A 20068-nucleotide genomic window follows, 5' to 3' on the forward strand; every position below is an offset into this window, starting at 1 on the left:
CCTAAATTTATTTAACTAGAGTAGCCAATCTCAAGAACAACTTGTCCAAGGTTTTTTATCTTCACGGATAACAGCACGAGTGAGGACAATGGCAGTCACGAGAATAACCTCTTTACATGGTGAAGGGCTTTTTTTTTTTAAAAAAGAAAAAAATTAATTCTCTCTTAATGGCATTTTTGTCATTTTATAAAATAAAGTAATAAATAAAAGACGATAACGGCTAATAAGTTTGTTTTAGTAAGGCCCTTAAAAGCCTTCCATATTGTACCATGCTTCCAACAATACCATGACAATTATTTTTCATGAGGATAATGGCTAATAAGTTTGTTTTGGTAAGGCCCTTAAAGCCCTTCCATATTGTACCATGCTTCCAACTTTAATCAATTTAAATTAAGGGAAATGATATATGTGCCAAAGTGTTTTGATAAACATACGCTCCACTTGTCTGTCGTGTAATATTTAAAGGGTTGTCCGAGGATATTACGGTTCTCAAAAAGCTCTTAAAGCCCTTTAAATACTACCCGACACATATCAAAACACTATGGTGCAGTCGCGCAGATATCATTTCTCTAAATTAAACTTTAGGCTTTATATTTTTCAAAAAAAAAAAGGCAGGGAGCTTAGACATAAAAAGAGAGGAATGAATTGCTTCAAAAAGTAACTCTAGAGAGTTGTATGAGACTTTAGGTGACCGGCAAGTGCACCCGAAGGGCCTACAATCGGTTGTCATAATCTAAAACAAACACAGGCCCGAATGTAGCATCGTTTTTGGGCTATCCTGTGCATTGAGTCTGACCTATGGACAATCGGGTGGACCAGAATACAAAGTTGATTGTTTCCATGACCGCTATTCGTGCAATCTTGATCATTGGATTAGGTTTGAGCTCTTGATTTTGACGATGATGACCGATTATGGGGGCCCACATTGAATGACTAACAATTGTAGCGGGTCACCTGAATTTGAACACCCTCGCGTATCACCACTCCTTTTGAAATTCATTCATTATCTAACGAAAGTGAAGTATGGTACTGACATAAAGTGAAAAAGGACAAAAAAGAGAAACAAAACAAACAGGAGGATATGCTACATACCGTGCGTGCCATTATCAAATCCAGAATCCGTTTTGGACTAACATACGCACTCTACTCTAAACAGAATACAACATGCAACATCCACACGACTTACTGAGAAGATGAGAAAAAGGAGTATTAAGGTGTAGAAAACTCTGAATTTATCTGTTTTGGCTCTTTGTTTGGTTTGTTTTGTTTTTTTCTTCTTTTAAGGGTTTTGGAGATGTGGGGAGATGGGGGTAAGTTTTATTGGGGGAGAAAAGAGGGAGGGAAAGTTGAAGGAATTGTTGTGATTTTCGCATGGATATCGAGTCAGGAAAAGCATTTGAAACCCTATGTTCAGCTCTATGGTTCCTTGGGTTGGAATTCCCTCATTTGCCATGCCGAATTTCTCAATCTGTGAGTCTTTGTTTAGCCATTCGTTATTAATTGTCGATTTGATTAGTTGAATTATCTGATTAGTTTTGTTTTCTGATGGAATATGAATTATTTTCTTTTTATAAAGATTTGATTTTTCTTTGTTTGGATAAAAATTGGGTTATGGGTTATCTTGATTTTATTCTAGTTAGGTTTCTTCTTTGGGATCTTGAGAATGTCAATTTGATGGTTTGAGTTTTTGTAATTGGTAATCTTGATACTTAGATCAATTAGCAAGGGTCTTGCTATGCCTGAAATTGTGCTAGGTTTTATTATAAAATTGTTTGATGTACAATAGCTACTGATTTTCAAGATATGTGGGGATGCTCAATTGTGTGAAATACGATAAGCCGAATAGAAACAGTTCAGGGGGAAGAAAATGGGGTGTTTCTTTTGCTGGTTAGATAGTAGGGTTGGAAGGTTTTGGGTTATGAGGATCTGCTGTATGTTCCAAGCTTTTTGTTACTGTATGAGATTAACACAGGTCAGCTTAATTTCATTGATGGGGCGTACTTTTGGTTGGAATTGGATGATGTGTGCGCGCCCTTAAGGAATTGAAACTCAAAGTGCAAGATTTGTCTCGTGAGTCATGATGAAGCAAAACGATGTGAATTCCTTCTTGTGGGTACAAATGCTCGTTGTTTTTTACAAAAGGGTTTTGAAACTGAAGTATGAATAAGAATAAAGTTTTGCTAGTTTGTCAATCTCATACAATCGAGCGTGATTGATCGGCGCCCACCTTTGACATCTCTGATTCATTACTATGACAAGGTCATTTTCGTTAAGAATAACAGTAATATTTGCATAAAAGCTTTGCTACCTTGGGCAGTTGGGGGAGATGCGTCCCTGTGTTGCTCATGGACTCGAGTAGGTCCAACATTAATTTCATAAAATCTGTCTCCTGGTCATGATAGGGATGCCACAAAGTATTTCTAACGTTCTTGTAATTGAATTGGGGGAAAATGATATTCTATTGCTCGGTGAGCTAATGCTGCACTGGGAGCAAGAGAAATCGACAGTGGATTCTCCAATGAGGTAATGCGAATTATCCTCAAATCATCAAAGGTGGAGGTTTTATTTACTAAAGAGAGAATTAGAGTTTTAGATTGGAGGGGAGCCTTTGCATTCTATCAGATGGCTTAAGGAAGATGCGCCACTCTGTTTTTTGGGGAGAATAATAACTGGATTAGTTAAAGAAAAATTACAATGCTATGTCGTCAGGCAGACATTGCCATATATACAAAGCTCCTCTACTTACACCTGATTCGGCCAACCTATTTGCTAACTCTGCACTTCTAGGGACATTCTGAAAAGAGAAATTACTACTTCCATACCCTGCTAGAATTTCCAGAAAGTAAAGTGTGTGTATATATATATATATATATATATATATATATATATATATATATATATATATAGGGAATTGCTAGCGTCCATTGCAAAAGGCATTTCGCGGCTGACCTGTCGCATCTCAGACCAGCCACATTATTACAGAATTTGTTTTATCAAAAGGATACAAGAGATTGTGCAGGCTGGGGATGATTTCTTTACTGTTTTCATTCCATGTCCCTAGAATTATATTTTTGCATGTATAGGGTCTTAAAATTATTTTCTGGATGGGTTGTTATTGGAGAAGTAAATGATTAATGTTGAAAATTTCAATTCCAAGATATTTAAGCTGTAATATTGGTGACAGGTTTTTTCCTGAGAAGGCCACATCACTAGCATATGGTGTTCTCGATGAGCTTATCAAGGTCGGTGTTATTTTGGTACACCAACTTCAACTGAGGTTTCTGCTCATTGCATTCAATATTTCAAGTGAACTTGCTTTATAACTCATGCATTAATTGATAGAACAACTTAATAATGTCCTCTAGGTTAACATTCCTGTGAATTCAATATATGGACCGAGGTGTGTTTATTTGTTTTATTCTGGAAATGCAGGAAGTGAAGATTAGGCCATTACCCATCGTATTTGCAGCATTTTCCGGTGGAACAAAAGCTTGCATGTACAAGGTTCTTCAGGTAAACTTTCTTGGAAATTCCATTTGCATGATTGACGTGCTTTGCTTTTTGATTTTTTTAATGGCTTGTTGTTTTTTATTGTTACCCATCTCTTTTACGTTCCTAATCCCTAATTCTAATTGCTAGTAGAAATCCAGTGGATGTGAACATTGGATATTTCTATTTCTACTTTGGGTATAAAGCTAATCTTTTCTCCCTTTTTCCTCAGATAATTGATGGGAAGTGTGAAACACAACTTGATCCGGTATGCATGTTTCTTTTATTTGTTTTTTGAAATCCACTTTTACTTGATCTAGTTTGCCATTTATCCCATGTAAATACGATGAACAGAAAGTAACTCACTACTTTTTGAGCCTACAGGAGTAGAATAATCCTTGCGTATATTTCAATGTTTCTTAATGTTCCCAAGATAATGGTAGTGTGCAAAGGTTACCTCTGGATACTGCGATTCACTTTTATCTTTGTATAATGCGATTCACTTATGCCAAATTCTGCAAGTAAATATACTCATTCCCTCTGCCAGTGTGCTTCCTTTCTGCAATGCAATCCCATGCTCTGGATACTGCGATTCACTTTTATCTTTGTATAATGCGATTCACTTATGCCAAATTCTGCTAGTAAATATACTCATTCCCTCTGCCAGTGTGCTTCCTTTCTGCAATGCAATCCCATGCTTCACTATGTTGTTATGAAAACTTTTCCAAGATATCCATTCAAAATTATGAAAACATTCAAGATAACCATTAAAAATTATGCAAACAATTATGATAAATGCTACCAGGAGAAATCAGATTATCAATTTGATTGTCATCTGGAGCATCTCATTGTATTGAATCTCTGGTTGAGATCTGCATGGAAGCCTGACAATTATTCTCATTTAGTTATTGTCTCTGAAATTTGGAAGCAGTGTTACAGAGCTTTTCTTGATTACCTTTTTCCTTTTTCCGTCTAGGATGAATGTCATCTGGTCAGGGACTGCATTTCTGGGCACATATATGATTCTAGCCCTGTAGATTTTGTTAGTGATTTGGGTGTTCGATTTGTCCTTCACCCCACTGTCCTCAAAATGGCCCAACCACCAAGGGTAGTGTCATGGCTTGCCAAAGCCTTTGCTTCTGGTCTGGATTCTCTCTTTCAAAGCAGGTTTGAAGCACAACGGGCTGAGTATTGGCAGACCCTGTACTCTTCAGTAGTAAGTTTTCTGGCTCGTATCCGTTTGAAGTGCTCATGTTCCTTTTCCATGCAATTTATTTAGCATCATTTTTGGCAGAACATGGGTCCATTTCTCATTTTATGCTCAGAAGAAGATGATCTCGCTCCCTATCAAATAGTTTGCAATTTTGCTCAGCGTCTCCAAGAGCTTGGCGGCAATGTTAAACTAGTGAAATGGAACGGTTCCCCTCATGTAGGTCTGTCCTAAACTATATGCCATGTTTTTTGCATTTTTAAATCTATGGATTTTGGAGTGTTGTTCCGAAGTTAAGGCATCGATTTACTATTCTTTTTTTTATGAATGCAACACCTTAAGTATGATGAGAAAGATTCTAATGAAAATATTTTGATTTTCATGCTTTGTAGTCGTAGGCTGTCATGAATCCAAGGTTGTTATGGAGCAATGATTTTGTCAAATATTTAATTCTTACATTATATATATTGACTTGTATGAAATTCTAAATGGATTACTATGCATCTTATCTAAATAATCAACTTATCTTTTCTAATTTTAAATCTTATCTGGATAACGAACATAAATTTTCTAATTATAAATGAAAGACTGTTGTACTTTGCATTTGATATGAATTATATGATTTCTGTATTTTGTGATTCAAGGAAGATTGTCACTAGATTTCCAGTATAAGGTACACACTGTCTTCAGTTTAGGAACTGTGTTGTGCAAGAAATAGAACCATTTTCTTGTCATCGATGTTTGCAAGCCCTTAAGGCATCTCGTCATCAGTGCCCACTCTACCTTTTTGCCAAACTTTTTTGAACGGTTCGGAGCTTGTGATTATCATTTTGAATATTCTCTCATTCCTTTCCATCCATATTGTCCAAAGAGCAGTCGGAAGACAAGGATGAATTGAAAAACCTAATTATCCCACAATCTAATCCAAGATATTTTTGGTGGTGAGTGCATATACAAAAGAAAAGGAAAAGGAAAAAAGAAAAAAGAAAAAAAGAAAAAAGAAAGGTGGCTCTAGGCCGCCATGCATGTCACACACCTACATAATCGATTTTGTTGAACTAGTGTGTTAACACAAGTCTAACACATTATGACTAGTCCTACTATAATTGGATGATAATCAAGGCAGAGGCATCATTTGGGTATGAACTCATAAATTTAGACTCTCAATTCTTACTGAACCAGATGGCAACAAATGTATCCCATGCTTCCTATTAGACTTATCATTCAAAATGCTCTCTCTCTCTCTCTCTCTCTCTCTCTCTCTCTCTCTCTCTTGTGGGGGGGGTGGTATGATTCAAAATTTGCTCTTTTAGCCTTGATTTGAAGGCCTGTCACATATAAAGCTCTATCTCCATTTCTTTCAACATCACTGCATGAACATGTATCAGTTGGTTGTTCTGTACCATTCAGATGCATCATCTACACTGTTTCTTGTGAGAAGCATGCTTTCATTTAAGCTTTTCGATGAAACTATCATGCTTCCTTATCATGCATTGCTATAAGATGTCTTGTCACACTCCAATAAATACTGTTAGAACACTACATACTGTAGAATTAGCTTACATTTCAGTTATGTGCCACCCATCCCCATTCCCCATTACACTACCCAATAGCCTAACTTGTATCGTATCCAACAAAATTCTGTAGCCCTGGCCCTTCCTTGACAAGGACACCTTTCTGCACTGTTTTGCGACAAATGGGCCTCACCTTCATCAAAAGGTCCTGTGGGCCCCCCCAATGGCCGAGGAGACAGGCCCATCCCCATTGCGTCAAACCTACTACTACTTTCGATAGTCACCCGTCCATGTCTCCTTGGAGAAATTGCTTCTATTATACTCAACTCAACTAAGCCTTTGTCTCAAACTAGTTGGGGAAATCGCTTCTATTAGTTCTGAAAAAGAACATTTGTGGGCCCCACCATGTCACAATACTGTTAGAACATGCTGCAAATAACATAAATTAGTGACAATACAAACAGATATCTGAACAGATTGCTCATGCCCTTGGTGTGCAAGCCGTAAGAGAGCATTCCTCTGCTGAGAGAAGATCATGCATTTTTGTATAATTTTTGCTCTGTATATATTGTTATGACCTTCTCAGTCTCTTCCTTTTTATATTAATGATATTCACCATTCAAAAAAAAAAAAAGGTTTCACATTTCTCTGCCTGAACCAATTATGCAACCAAAATGAAAAGGATATTTAAACAGCTTATAATGCTAAATTTTTACATGGTTTAATTGAATGAGATCTGAAACAAAAAATGAGAAACCCATGCCAAGAGAACCCTTTTAAACAGATCAAGAAACATATTCTGAAGGATAAAGTGGGCTGGAGCCCGTATCTCACTTGAAAATCCAAAGTGTGACAACCACGAGGTTGGGGCTTCAAGCCAACTTACCTATCTAAAAAATTCCGGAGGACAAAGCAGATGAAAATTCTCTAGCAAAAATAAATACTTGATTCCAACTTTCAAAGTTTGTTACTAACTTCTTTGGGGGAAGTTAAATTGGTTCTGGCAGACCGAAACCTAGTGACAACCTATCGGATTAGACTCCCGACCTGTCTAGTAAGGTGGATGCTCTCTATCACTTGGCCACTGAGGGTATCGGCCGACTATTTTTCCAAATTGACGGCCCTAACAGTCAATCCCCTTGATGTTGAATTGAAAAGAGTAGACCTTTTAGAAGCAGTTGCTTATCGAATAATAGGCAGTAGAAATATCCATTTTATTGTCACAATAGCAATTTAATCTATAAATGCTTTATTCTTGTTACCATGTTTATAAATTCAAATGTGATTAGAGTGACTTGATGCCCTTGCAGGTCACTTGAGGCATTATCCAATCGATTATAAAGCTGCTGTGACCGAATTGCTTGAGAAAGCATCTTCAATTTATTCAGAAAGGGTGCAAAAACTCAATGAAGAAAGAAGAGGCATGGCATGCAACCAGATATCTGAGTCAGTGTACAATCTCCATAAAGCAGCAGTGAGCTCTAACAAGAGTCTGTGTAGAGTTGCACACGGACCTAGCGATCACTTCTTCATGCCAAGTTCAGTGGAGTATCATGAAGGTAAAGATGTGGGTTCTATCCAGGATGAACAAAAGGAAAGATTGATTCATCGGCAGAACCCACCAAGCCTCAGCGCCCACAGCGTCCTTGGAAAAATTCTCTTCGACGTTTGTGTTCCCAAGAACATCGAAGATTGGGACTTAAAGCCTATTGGGTCCTCAAATAGTCAGACATTTTCCTCCAGGCGTCGGCATACCCCTTTTAATCCTATGAAATGTATTCGCCGCTCAAGACTATAAAATTATTACTTAGTCTGAAAGGAAAGCTAAGCTGAAAATCTTTCTTTTTGCAGGGTGAATATGTTTCATATGTAAAGGTAGTTTTCTTTTCCTTTTCTTGGGGCATGAAATGTACAGAGGTTGGTGGAAATAAGGATATGAACATCAATATGACAGTTGTAGAAAATAGCATGTGAAAACTAACTATTGGGAAGAACATCTTTTGCATGGCACAGCATGGAACAAGCAAGAGGCAGTTTACATTCTCACATATCAAGTGATTGTCTAAAGTAAATGTTATAAAAAGCATGTAAAGGTAGGTAAACTATGTTAAAGAAACCGGAGTCTTAGATACATCATTCCATTAACAGTCCATAAAGAACTTGGCCGAAAACAAGGACTCTTCTCTGTTTATTTAATCGAAAATTCTCTTAGGAAGGTTGTTTATCATGAAATGCTAGTGATTGATTAAATCATTAACTACGGTTTAGATTAGAAACTATTCATTTATTAAGGGGTACTTCATTGTCATGGTGAGCTTACTTTTGTTCACAGTTTAGCTTTCTTTTACTATTTAATCTTTTTTATTCTAAGTTCTCAACTGCTTTTGTTCTTTACTCTTTGAGAACGGTTAACTTATCCTGAATTACGTGCTTTACTGCAAATATCATTCTAATCTGTCTTCAAATTTTCACATTTGAAAAATATACTACTCTATGTATGACTGAATATACATTTGAAAAATCAAGGAACGAAAATTTGAAAAATATACTACTGTATGCATGACCATATATACATTTGAAAAATCAAGGGACGGTATCGAGTGTGTGAAAAAACCCAACACGACCCGACCCAACCCGAGAAACTATCACGGGTAGGGCCGGGTTTATGAATCTTGGATTTTCTCAATGAAAACCCGACCCGAACCAAGATAGTTTCTTGGGTAGCATATGGCATTGTAAAACCCGACCCGCCGGACTCGAGTTGCAACCCTAATTGGCTATAATAAGGAGGGTTGTTTTGCATAACCATCACACCAAGGCCCTGTGCATTTAAGATTATGCACCAATTGTGAGCCCAAAACAATTAAATATAATTTTGAGTCCAATAATTGGTTTGGGGCTCACAATCGGTTGGCATAATCGCAAACGAAAACGCCTAGTTGGGTGTTTATTGGCTATAAAACGCCATGGTGGTGTCTTCTTCAACAGTTTAACTACGATTAATAGGAAGCCAAAATAGTCGGCCAAAATATTCGCTTTTCCTCTTTATAGTTATCTACTATAAATAGAACGCCAAGTTGGCATTCTTTTCTTCAACTACAGAATCAACGAAGAAGACGGGAGAGGAGCAAAAGTTAAAGAATCTAGAAGAAGAAGAAAGACAATCCAGCTACTAATGATCTACTCGTTTCATGTTCGTTCTACTGGATTTCATACATCTTTGGTGGATTAAATGAAAAACTACAGCTTCCGATGCCTCTCTCTCTCTCTCTCTCTCTCTCTCTCACACACACACACACACACACACACCAGCTTAATACTATTATTCTCACTTGGAAAAGGCTGGAAGGAAAGCTGAGGAGAAAATTTTAAAACCCAACCCACTTGAAGAAAAATCTGTCCCGGCACTATAATCTTCCCAGAATTATACTCAAAAAATGCATTACTCGGCTGCCGAAATCTGTAAGTCCTTCAATCTCCTGCACCATGACTCGTTCTCCCCCGTTGCCACCACGAACCTCGGCTTGATTTCGAACTATGATTCTAAGTACTGTATGAACTGCTTCTTCCTTGTATATTCAGGATATTCTTTTGTAAATGGCACTTTTTCTAGAAGGTAAGTTTCAATCGATTGTAAGTTATTTTCTGTCATAGAGAATCAATGAGATTATAAAATCTTCTCTCAGGCATGCACCCATGAGGAGGCCCAACAGCCGGCATCGAAGATGGTTGGACCATTCACCCACACGCGGTTCATGAAATCCTCATGGTCAGATGAACAAAATACGATTCGAACGAGTTGGGTTTTTGGTATGTTTAAGAGGATTAGAGGCAGAAAATGCAGTAATGGGTGGGTGTGTAAAAAACTCAGAACGTCAGGGAGAGAGACGCCTTTCACCCTTATTAATCGTATCGAAGAAAAGACTGCCAGCTTGGGATTCTATTAATAGTAGATAACTACAAGGAGGAATGTGAGTATTTTGCCCGACAATTTTGGCTTCCTATTAATCGTAGTTAAAGAACACCAGCACGGAGTTTTATAGCCAATAACTACATTCAAGCGGCTCTTTAACTGCTTCACGCTAGCATTCCTCTTCCCATGTATAAATACTAGAAAGAAACCCCATGGGGACGAAAGAAAAAAGCCCTCAGACACTTAAATAGCTTAATTAAGTGTATGCAAGGAAAACAGAAAAAAATCCGCAAGAGAGCCAAGAGGTAGAAAGAACTGACAGAAAGATCCAGTGGCAAGCCTATTGGAAAATTCAAATATAACTTTCATAACTAACATAAAACATGTTAACAATAAGGCAATTACATCACCTTTCTAATACGACTTCTCTCAATATCCTATGTGAAAATTTTGCCAATAGCTCCAACAAGCTCCAACCAGCCTACTATACTTCCTAACATGAAAGCCATCCCTGCTACTGCCATTGTAATGACTTGTGTCATTAGGCTCCAATCTCAATTAGCCCTTCATCAACTTACAACAATCTCGAACCACCCAGCTAGACTGCTTAACATGAAAGCCATCAGTTCTATTGCCACATAGTGTGTCGTACATGTTCAATATCAGTTTCAATTAGCCTTTTGTCAACTTCAACATGAAAGCCATCAATTCTACTGCCATTGTCTTTACAAACATGCCTCATCTAAGCAGCCACAAGGCCTTACTAGATTTCTCTCCCAATTATTTCCAAATCAACATATTACCACGCACAGCCCACTTGTGCTCTCCATGGGCACAGAACATGTGACAAACCCATGTTTCTCATCTACCAGGACTGAAATAAATAGGATTTACGCCAACATACCGAATGCAGAACTACTCATTTCATGTCTCATGGGAACACCAATCATGACATTCCAACTAAAGTAGTCTGTTTGGTACATGTGGTTGTATGAATCATTTTTAGAGCCTCCTCTATGGAGCGGCACTAGCATACATGTCACCAGGTAAGTTTGCAAGCTGTCGTTGCCAATGTAGCCATCCATCTTCCCCTAACTCGTGTGTCAAAGTGGGTACAATTGTATAATATGCTTACCATGGCTCATCTCATTCAAATCGTGGCCCACAGTTAGTATCCTCTTGATGGTTGGTTTGGGTGACGTATCAGCCCTTCAATATCCCCCCATTACAGACCTTCATAACGCTGCTGTTTCAGCATCAATTCAAATGTTCTGCATTGACTAATAAGCTGCAATCTTCTATCTGCCGTGTCTCTAAAACCAATAATACAGAAAACCTTTGGCAGTGAAAAACCAAAGTCAATTTTGTCAAGATGACTCAGGGAGACCTGTTTTCTCCTCCATGACGGAGTTTACGACATCTTTTACAAAGACGTAGAAGCATTCTCGGCAGGAAGAAGGCATTAGTTTAGATGGACGAAGATGAGGTAATTTATCAGTGTGGCAGCATATTGACCTTGGATAAGAGCGGACACTGGATTTTGAGTGCTCCAACCCACACGCTGCCAAGATGGTGTGCGTAGCAAGCCTTGCAATTTCCTTGAATCTGTCAACCCCTGCAGAAAATAGATGATTCAGATAAATTTAGTCAAAGCAAGTTGCTGATGTATCAAAAAAAAAATTTGAAAGGTAAAATTATGCATCAAATTTAGATGCTTTTGATTTTTATTTTTGAAATGGATTTAGATGGATGCATTTGATGCTTATGCATCTAATGTTTTCACACATAAAAGTGCATGCAGCAAATCCTAAAACTATATCACTAATGCCTTTACATTTTTTGAAATGGGGAGTAATTCCTTTACGTAATGGGAAAACTCGGTGGCACTCGATGTTAATTACAACCTTACAAATGTATGCTTCCCTTCATCTATTAGATATCTTATGAATGCAAATTTCCTACACATATAGTAAAACTGTAACAAAGCAATTAAAATTAAACACCTTATCTATACAGTATATAATGAGAAAACTTGGCTCAATTATTTAATATCATATAAATGTCGATTTTCCTCAAGATATTTTTTTTCCCTTAAGAATGCAAATTTCTTAAGGAAATTTCAAATGAAAATGCAAAGTTCTTTATATTAGGGATTAGCTAGGCAATTTCGCGGAAAGCCATTTCATGGCTAACTTTTGCACGAGAGAACAGCCACCTCAGATGAATTAAATGAATAAGACAAAATCTGCAAATAAGTGAGCCTAGGTGGTTGTTCTCTCCAGCAAAAGTGAGCCGCGAAATGGCTTTCCGTAAAATTGCCTAGCAAATCCCATTATATTATAGACACACACACACACACACACACATGTACGGGTGTAAACGAGCCGAGCCGAGCTTGGCCAGGCTCGGCTCGGCTCGTTAAGCTCACAAGTGAGGCGAGGCTCGGGCTCGGGCTCGGTCAGGCTCGGCTCGGCTAGGCTCGGCCAGGCTCGCGAGCCTTACCGAGCTCGGGTTATATTATGTTCACACCCCTCATCTTCCCTGGACGACTAGTGTAATTTGACTACTTTTTTTTACACTATGCTAGGTGGTCCTAGTAACAAATGGGGTTCCAAAAATGAAGTGACATATTTTGCCCCCCCCTTTCACTGCATGGACAACCCTTTTAATGTATATATTAATATATAATATATATATATATATTTAAATATATTAAATTCTTAACGAGCTTTAACGAGCCGAGCCGAGCCGAGCCTGGCCTAACTCGGGCTCGGCTCGGCTCGTTAAGGATTCGAGCCAAGCTCGAGCAGAGCTTTTTTCGAGCCGATCTCAAGCGAGCTTCCGAGCCCGAGCCAAAATTGACACCCTTACACACATGGCAACAAAGTCCCATAAAAAGAAGAAAGCTTAGATTCCAAATGAAGTATCATCACACACACAAGCACATCTGTGTGTGTGTGTGTGTCTATATACATATATAAATATAGTCATTTTTTCATTTAGTTTTTTCTCTTGTTCTTGGGACTTCTTCTCTGCCTTCCTAGTAGGCTCTATTTTCCTCTCCTATTCCCAGTTGAAGTGCCTCTCTCTCTCTCTCTCTCTCTCTCTCTCTCTCTCTCTCTCTCTCTCTCATTGATGAAGAATTTAATTAAGAAGGGGATGAACCCTGACGACCAAGATGGTCAATACAAGAATGCAACTAAAAAAAAGGCATACATAAGATCAAGACCCTCAAGGGAGAAAATAAAAAATCACTAAACATTCCCTGGGGACTTCAGCTCTGGTTAAAAATGGACAAATTTGTGGAGGTTTATACCCATCCATTTTAACATGCTCAAATGGAAGGGTTAGGATGATCTTATGCAGCTGATTTTTGTACACACCCTATCTATGTAAGGGCCTACCAAATGAATGCTTTGGACCATGCAAACAATATGGGCCCACATGATTTTTTTTTAGGGTCAGAACAGATAAGTCATCTGCGGTACCCTGCAGAAACAGTTTACCAACACACACACACACACACACACACACACACATATATATATATATATATATATATATATATGAGAACGGCTCCTACACACGTGTAGATAAGTTATCTACACACTAGCTTAAAATACAGTGGGGGCCACATTATTTGGGTGATCCAAACCATTCATTTTTAAGGCCCTCTCATACCGTCCACAAAAAATCAGATCCATAGGATCATCCTAACCATTCGAACTTTGGAGGCAAAAAATGAACTAATTTGTGAAGGTTTAAAGACATCCATTTTACCTCCACAAATCGTAGGGTTGGGATGATCCTATGGATCTGATTTTTTGTAGACACCCTATCTATGTGAGGGCCTTTAAAATGGATGGCTTGGATCACCCAAACAATGTGGGCCCCCACTGTATTTTAAGCTAGTGTGTAGAGAACTCTCTACACATATGTGTAGGAACCGTTTTCTCTCTCTCTCTCTCTCTCTATATATATATATATATATATATATGAGGAAAAGGATTGTTATGGTACGCTCGAGTGCCCAATCACATGGGTCCCACATTTTTTGTGGTGATCCAGAGCATTCATTTGCAAGGCCCTATTATAGATAAGGTGTGTACCAAAAATCAGCTCCATTGAGTCATCCCAACCCCTCCAAAAGTGGAGGGCAAAAATGGGCAGATTTGTGGACAAACAGTGTCTGTCCATTTTGACCTCCACAAATGGATGGGTTAAGATGATCCTATAGAGCTGATTTTTGGTACACACCCCATCTATGTAAGGGCCTTTCAAATGAATGCTTTGGATCACCCTAACAAAGTGGGCCCACATGTAATTGGGCACTCGAGCGTATCATAAGCTTGGTACACTCCAGCGTACAATCCTTTTCCTCATATATATATATATATATATATATATATATATATAGAGAGAGAGAGAGAGAGAGAGAGAGAATATGAGAGAACATTACCTACACACTTGTGTAGGTAAGTTACCTACACACTACCTTAAAATACAGTGGGGGCCCACATTGTTTGGGTGATCCAAACAATTCATTTGAATGGTCCTCACATAGATAGGGTGTCCACAAAAAATCAGATCCATAGGATCATCCTAATCATTCAAACTATGGAGGCAAAAAATGGACTAATTTGTGAAGGTTTATACACGTCCATTTTACCTCCACAAATCGTAGGGTTGGGATGATCATATGGATCTGATTTTTTGTGGACACCCTATCTATGTGAGGACCATTCAAATGAATTGTTTGGATCACCCAAACAATGTGGGCCCCCACTGTATTTTAAGGTAGTGTGTAGGTAACTTACCTACACAAGTGTGTAGGTAATGTTCTCTCACATATATATATATATATATATATATATATATATATATATATATATATATATATATATATATATATATATATATATATATAAATATATATAATATTAGATGCCAAACACATATAATTTATCAGCTCAAGACTATCAAATAACGTCGAAAATTTAAACATAATGAAAAGTTCTATTGAAATATAAACTGGTATGGCACATACCTAACAGTCTGTCTCTACTTAGCAACTTCAAGTTCAGCTTAACCAATGACTGAATCTCGCTCTTGGCACCATCATCATTTCTTACCGAACGTTCAAAACTTTTATCGAATCCACCTTTCCTCTTAGGCTCTATCTTGCAACAGGATGATGCAACAGGCTTAGTTCTGCTAAATGGTAGATCAGAAGCTCCTGACAAGGAATAAGTATCAGATGTTGAGCATGGAGGCACATCACTTCCATCAACTAGGTCTGATGCTCGATGCACAACCTGAAATGATTTCAACTCCTGCTTAGTAGAGGGCAATTCACAAGATGCTGAAAGGGTAGAACCTATAGGCCCTCTAGCAATTGTTGGATTTGCCTTTGTTGTAGCAATGCCTTGCTTCTGTTTCTGACAGAGCTGATATTTCCACTCTTTAGGTGCCAACTCAAGAGAGTGATAGCGCTTGGTATCCTCTGACAGTGGGTTACCCAGCGCCGTATGTGGAAAGGGTTCACTTTTCAATACACAGGAACTTGAATTCATATTACTCACATCCTTTGGGACATTTCTTTTAATAGACGGACAATTAGGGTCGTGATGTCCAAATGCAGGGCCGTCATGACCACTTTGAATAGATTTTGCAATTTCCATAATTTTCCAAGCTCTTACAACATCATTTGAGCAACTACTGCTCAACATGTTACTAGAAACAGTGCCCTCCGATATTTCCTGACATATTGCAGAAGATAATGAATGGGATTGACTTTGCCTATTAGAATTTGCTGCTCCACTGTTGCGACTTATATTCTTACTTTTCCCACCAGAAGAACAAATTGTCGATGAGAAGTTCACTGATCCACTTCGCAAGGCATTCCAATTTTCACGAAGTGTTTGTATACGAACATGCAAATTGCGGCAAATGAATGGGATTGACTTTGCCTATTAGAATTTGCTGCTCCACTGTTGCGACTTATATTCTTACTTTTCCCACCAGAAGAACAAATTGTCGATGAGAAGTTCACTGATCCACTTCGCAAGGCATTCCAATTTTCACGAAGTGTTTGTATACGAACATGCAAATTGCGGCAACGACGTAAGGTTCTTGCACCTTGCTCAACAATTTTTTCCCCTGAAGAAGATAATTCAGCTTCACCGACAGGAACGACAGGGATTGATGATTGTTCCAGAACAGTTGAGCTTCTTCTGGTCAGTCTACCATTCTCTATTTGACTTTCATGCATTTGATTATTGGAGTATCTCTGCACTGACAACTCATCCAAAGCTTTCCCCTCTCGTACGATTTCATAAATCGTAAAATCAAAGTTTTTGCGTAGATCTTGATTGTGACAGTCAGAATCTATTTTGCAATTCAAATGTTCATTCCTAGAAACAGTACAATCATGACAATACCAATCACCTTCAGGCACAGTATGCCCCAGTCCAACACAGTATGTATGAGCAGCTGAGTCGCATAGATCACACAGCAGGAGCAGATTCTCATTCTCGGAAGAGTGGCATTCACTACAAATGACTTCTGCATATGGATCAAAAGGCCCAATTGTTGCATTTCCATCAAGATCGTAAACCTGCAAAATGATCCCATCAAACACACATTAGAAAAGCATGACGGAAGGCAAGTTAGAATGGATGCACCCCCTTTTTTTAATGGAGAATGGATGAACCCCTTCGGATCTTTCTGTTTGGATTATAGAAGCATGAGTACGTATTGAAAGAAAAATCACAATTCGTAGATGTACTTCTACACTAATGCCAGATTTTTCACCAAGGGCCAGGAGAACCTTAGTGGCCGGTGAGGTTTAGTACGTATTGAAAGAAAAATCACAATTCGTAGATGTACTTCTACGCTAATGCCAGTTTTTTCACCAAGGGCCAGAAGAACCTTAGTGGCCCAGTGAGGTTTTGGTTCAACCATCAAAGACTATCAGTGAGTTGGTTGAAAAGTGAAAGACTTGTGAAATGGACTGTTTGAGGCTTTGAGCTGGGTAAAACTGGATTATAGTGTGATTTATCCAAGGGTCTTAATTTTATCCAAATTTACAAGAGGCATCCCTTATTTCCAAGCATTAACAAAGCATTATGCATCCTTTAGAAAGAAGTTGTCAATGAACAGACTGTGTCATGAGAATGTGATTAAAAAGGAGCAGTTCGACTTGCATCAAATTAAGTTTCCATGGAGACCTAATATCATGTCATTCAGAAGAAATTGAGCTTCAACCAATAATAGCAAAGGAGCAAGCAAGAAAAATCTTCACAACAGGTTACCAGTTCCCAATCTGATAGTTTCCAGCCTAAATAAGGCACTGTATTTCGAAAGTTAGCAGTTAGAGAAGGGGATGACAGTTTCATCGCGAAAATGTATTATCACGAGTGGACTAAAATTTCATTTTCGCATATTCTATACTCCAGACACAAAACTGTTATGCAATAGACGATAAGATGTGAATTTCAGGATGAAAAGAACTGAGAGAGATGAAAATTGAAAAACAAAAATAAATGAAACTAAAGTAAAAGATAAAAAATTGCAATTAGAAACATATAGGAACACAGTTTTTGTATTTATGACTCATGAGACTAATTGCAAAAATTTATTTATAGCTACACTGACTATTTTTTTGACGCCACAAGTTTGTATTATGACTTATGGTATACATTCATACAACATGTAACTTTTTAAGCTGCCAATTGCAGGACATCACTGTAAAATAACACAGTGAAATAGAATAAATAGAACTAGTATCTATGTAATTCAACACGTGTTTGTACTTTCAACAAATTGATATAGGGTGTTTATAAAAAGATACCAGGCAATTCAAATGCAAAACTAGTACACAATATCATTTAAACTCAACTCATCACAATGATAAGTATGTTATCCAGCAAGTCTTAAATCCAGGTTCAAGGGAGGATGGTGAAAAACCAAAACTAGCGAAAATACAACTATGAAGGTGATGCAAGATGATTACCTCCATGAACGACATCAAAACTAAGTTAGAGTGGTGTCTAGTATTATGCACCATCTAAATTGCCTTCTCATTCATAATCATGGATATAACAAAAAATATATACAAAATAAAGTCAATAACTTTAAGCCTGTAATTAAAATTAGGTTGCATAATTCTCTGTACATGGCATCTAATCCTGGATGATGGTTCATAAGATTAAGGTGTCAATCTTTCCACTTTAAGGCAAGTATTTAAATTGCACTCAGATTTTCCTTCCCTCTTTTTCTTTTTCTTGAGAAGAAAAAGATTTTTGGTTGATAAGGCTAACTATTTTGCGCTCAGTCCTCGATTTTACAATGGAGAATCCAAGAACTAAATTTCGCAAATTTGGTACTGAAGAATGAACCTTAGACTCCGATTTTCCATCAAGAGAATTATTAAAAACAACACGAAACAGCTTTGGATAATTCAGATCTCTCTTTTGCACTCACTCCATAATTTTACAGAGCAGAATTGAAGAACTTAAATTTAAAATTTTCTCCCAAAAATTTCTAAAAAAAAAAAAAGTTGAATAAAAAAAAAAAAAAATTTCCTCTACGAAGCTGTATATAACACGATTTAATCAGCAATCATCAATCCACCATTTTGCGAGGAATTAAACAAAGAAAAACGACTGAGAGGAAATCGGATCTAACCTGATCACGGACGGGGACATCAACGATCCGATCACGAAGAAAAAGTCCAGATTTAGGGGGGCGATGGATAGATCTGAACCGTTGCTTGCACATAGGGCAACGAGTTTCGACCTTTGCCCATTCCATGATGCATACGAAGCAGAAATAGTGGTTGCAGCTATCAATTCGCCCTCGGATTGCCTTTCCTTCTTCCGAAAGACAAATTCCGCATGTCTCCGAAACGAGATCGCCACCACCACCTCCTCCTCCTCCTTCTATATCCTCCTCCTCCTCTCTGATTTCTTCGAGTTTCTCTTTTCCTTTTCTTTTGGAAACAGGAGAAGAGGGTAGGGTTAGGGTTTTCAAGCGTTTGTTTGGGGAGACTTCGGAATCCGATTTTCTGGAAGCTTTTCTGCGATCTGGAACCCTACCCATTCTCGCTTCTTTGGGAGCCAACCGCCTCTCACACGAACAACAAAAACCCTGAAAACTTCTCTGCCCCCACCAAATCTACCTCGTATCTATTTTCTATATCCCTCTTTTGGCAGTGCCTCATGAATAAACATTCCATCAGTGGGACCCACCTGGGGCGTCTAACGTGTTATTTTCCACCGTTGATTCAGTAGCCTGGCAACAGACGGTTAGAAATATTACTAACGAATCCTTGATCATTGTTAGATGTTAGGAGGTTTTATATGGTGTAGACCTGGCAAACGCGGGCCGACCCAACCCAAACTCAAATTTGCGAGCACGGGTTGGGGTTTTAGTAACCCGTCAAAACCGATCCGCGGGTGACCCAACCCGCAAAAACAAGGGTCGGGTCGGGTCTTGACCGAAATTATAATATGCTGAAAGTCTGAAAATAGATCTAAATTCCACTCTTTAACTTCAGATTCCAATGTTATATATGCTAAAAGTCTGAAAATAGGTTGTGCTTTGAACTAAAAGTTTGAAACTCTAACCCCAATGTTATATATGCTTTGGATGATCCAAATTCCAAACCGTGCATTTGATGGGCCATAATGTAAATAGGTTGTGCCTAAAAAATCATTAGCATAGGAAGATTCTAACCCTCCGATCTAAAGAGGGACTCACAATATGGAAACTTCTATAGATCGAACGGTTCGTATGGCAATGATTTTTGGGGCACAATCTATTTACGTTGTGGCCCATCAAATGGACGGTTTGGATCATCCTATGGTGTATGTTGTACCATCCATCTTTAAAATTAGGGGTGAATTTATCGCCGGCAAAAAAAAAAACACTGTTTTGGAA

At 38.2% G+C, this 20068-nt stretch overlaps 3 protein-coding genes across 3 annotated transcripts; 1 reads left to right on the forward strand and 2 right to left on the reverse strand.

The window, feature by feature from the left end:
- The first annotated feature begins 1121 nt into the window (after nucleotides 1–1121).
- LOC143879256 (uncharacterized) lies at nucleotides 1122–8207 on the forward strand. The gene is made up of 7 exons (XM_077381537.1): nucleotides 1122–1470; nucleotides 3185–3242; nucleotides 3433–3513; nucleotides 3722–3757; nucleotides 4466–4705; nucleotides 4784–4922; nucleotides 7524–8207. The coding sequence occupies exons 1-7, from the start codon at nucleotides 1295–1297 to the stop codon at nucleotides 8009–8011; spliced, it is 1218 nt and encodes a 405-aa protein (XP_077237652.1). The 5' UTR covers nucleotides 1122–1294; the 3' UTR covers nucleotides 8012–8207.
- A 2262-nt stretch (nucleotides 8208–10469) lies between these two features.
- On the reverse strand, nucleotides 10470–19305 carry LOC143879257 (uncharacterized). Its single transcript, XM_077381538.1, has 3 exons — nucleotides 18815–19305; nucleotides 15174–16742; nucleotides 10470–11741 (listed from the first exon to the last, which is right to left on the reverse strand). The coding sequence occupies exons 1-2, from the start codon at nucleotides 19226–19228 to the stop codon at nucleotides 16005–16007; spliced, it is 1152 nt and encodes a 383-aa protein (XP_077237653.1). The 5' UTR covers nucleotides 19229–19305; the 3' UTR covers nucleotides 10470–11741; nucleotides 15174–16004.
- Nucleotides 11494–15855, reverse strand: LOC143878123 (uncharacterized). Its single transcript, XM_077380439.1, has 2 exons — nucleotides 15174–15855; nucleotides 11494–11741 (listed from the first exon to the last, which is right to left on the reverse strand). The coding sequence occupies exons 1-2, from the start codon at nucleotides 15853–15855 to the stop codon at nucleotides 11494–11496; spliced, it is 930 nt and encodes a 309-aa protein (XP_077236554.1).
- Nucleotides 19306–20068: the final 763 nt, after the last annotated feature.

This window comes from Tasmannia lanceolata, unplaced genomic scaffold, assembly GCF_043159265.1.
Source record: "Tasmannia lanceolata isolate RefF3 unplaced genomic scaffold, GAP_Taslan_0.1 ptg000006l, whole genome shotgun sequence".
In the NCBI taxonomy this organism is placed as follows: domain Eukaryota; kingdom Viridiplantae; phylum Streptophyta; class Magnoliopsida; order Canellales; family Winteraceae; genus Tasmannia; species Tasmannia lanceolata.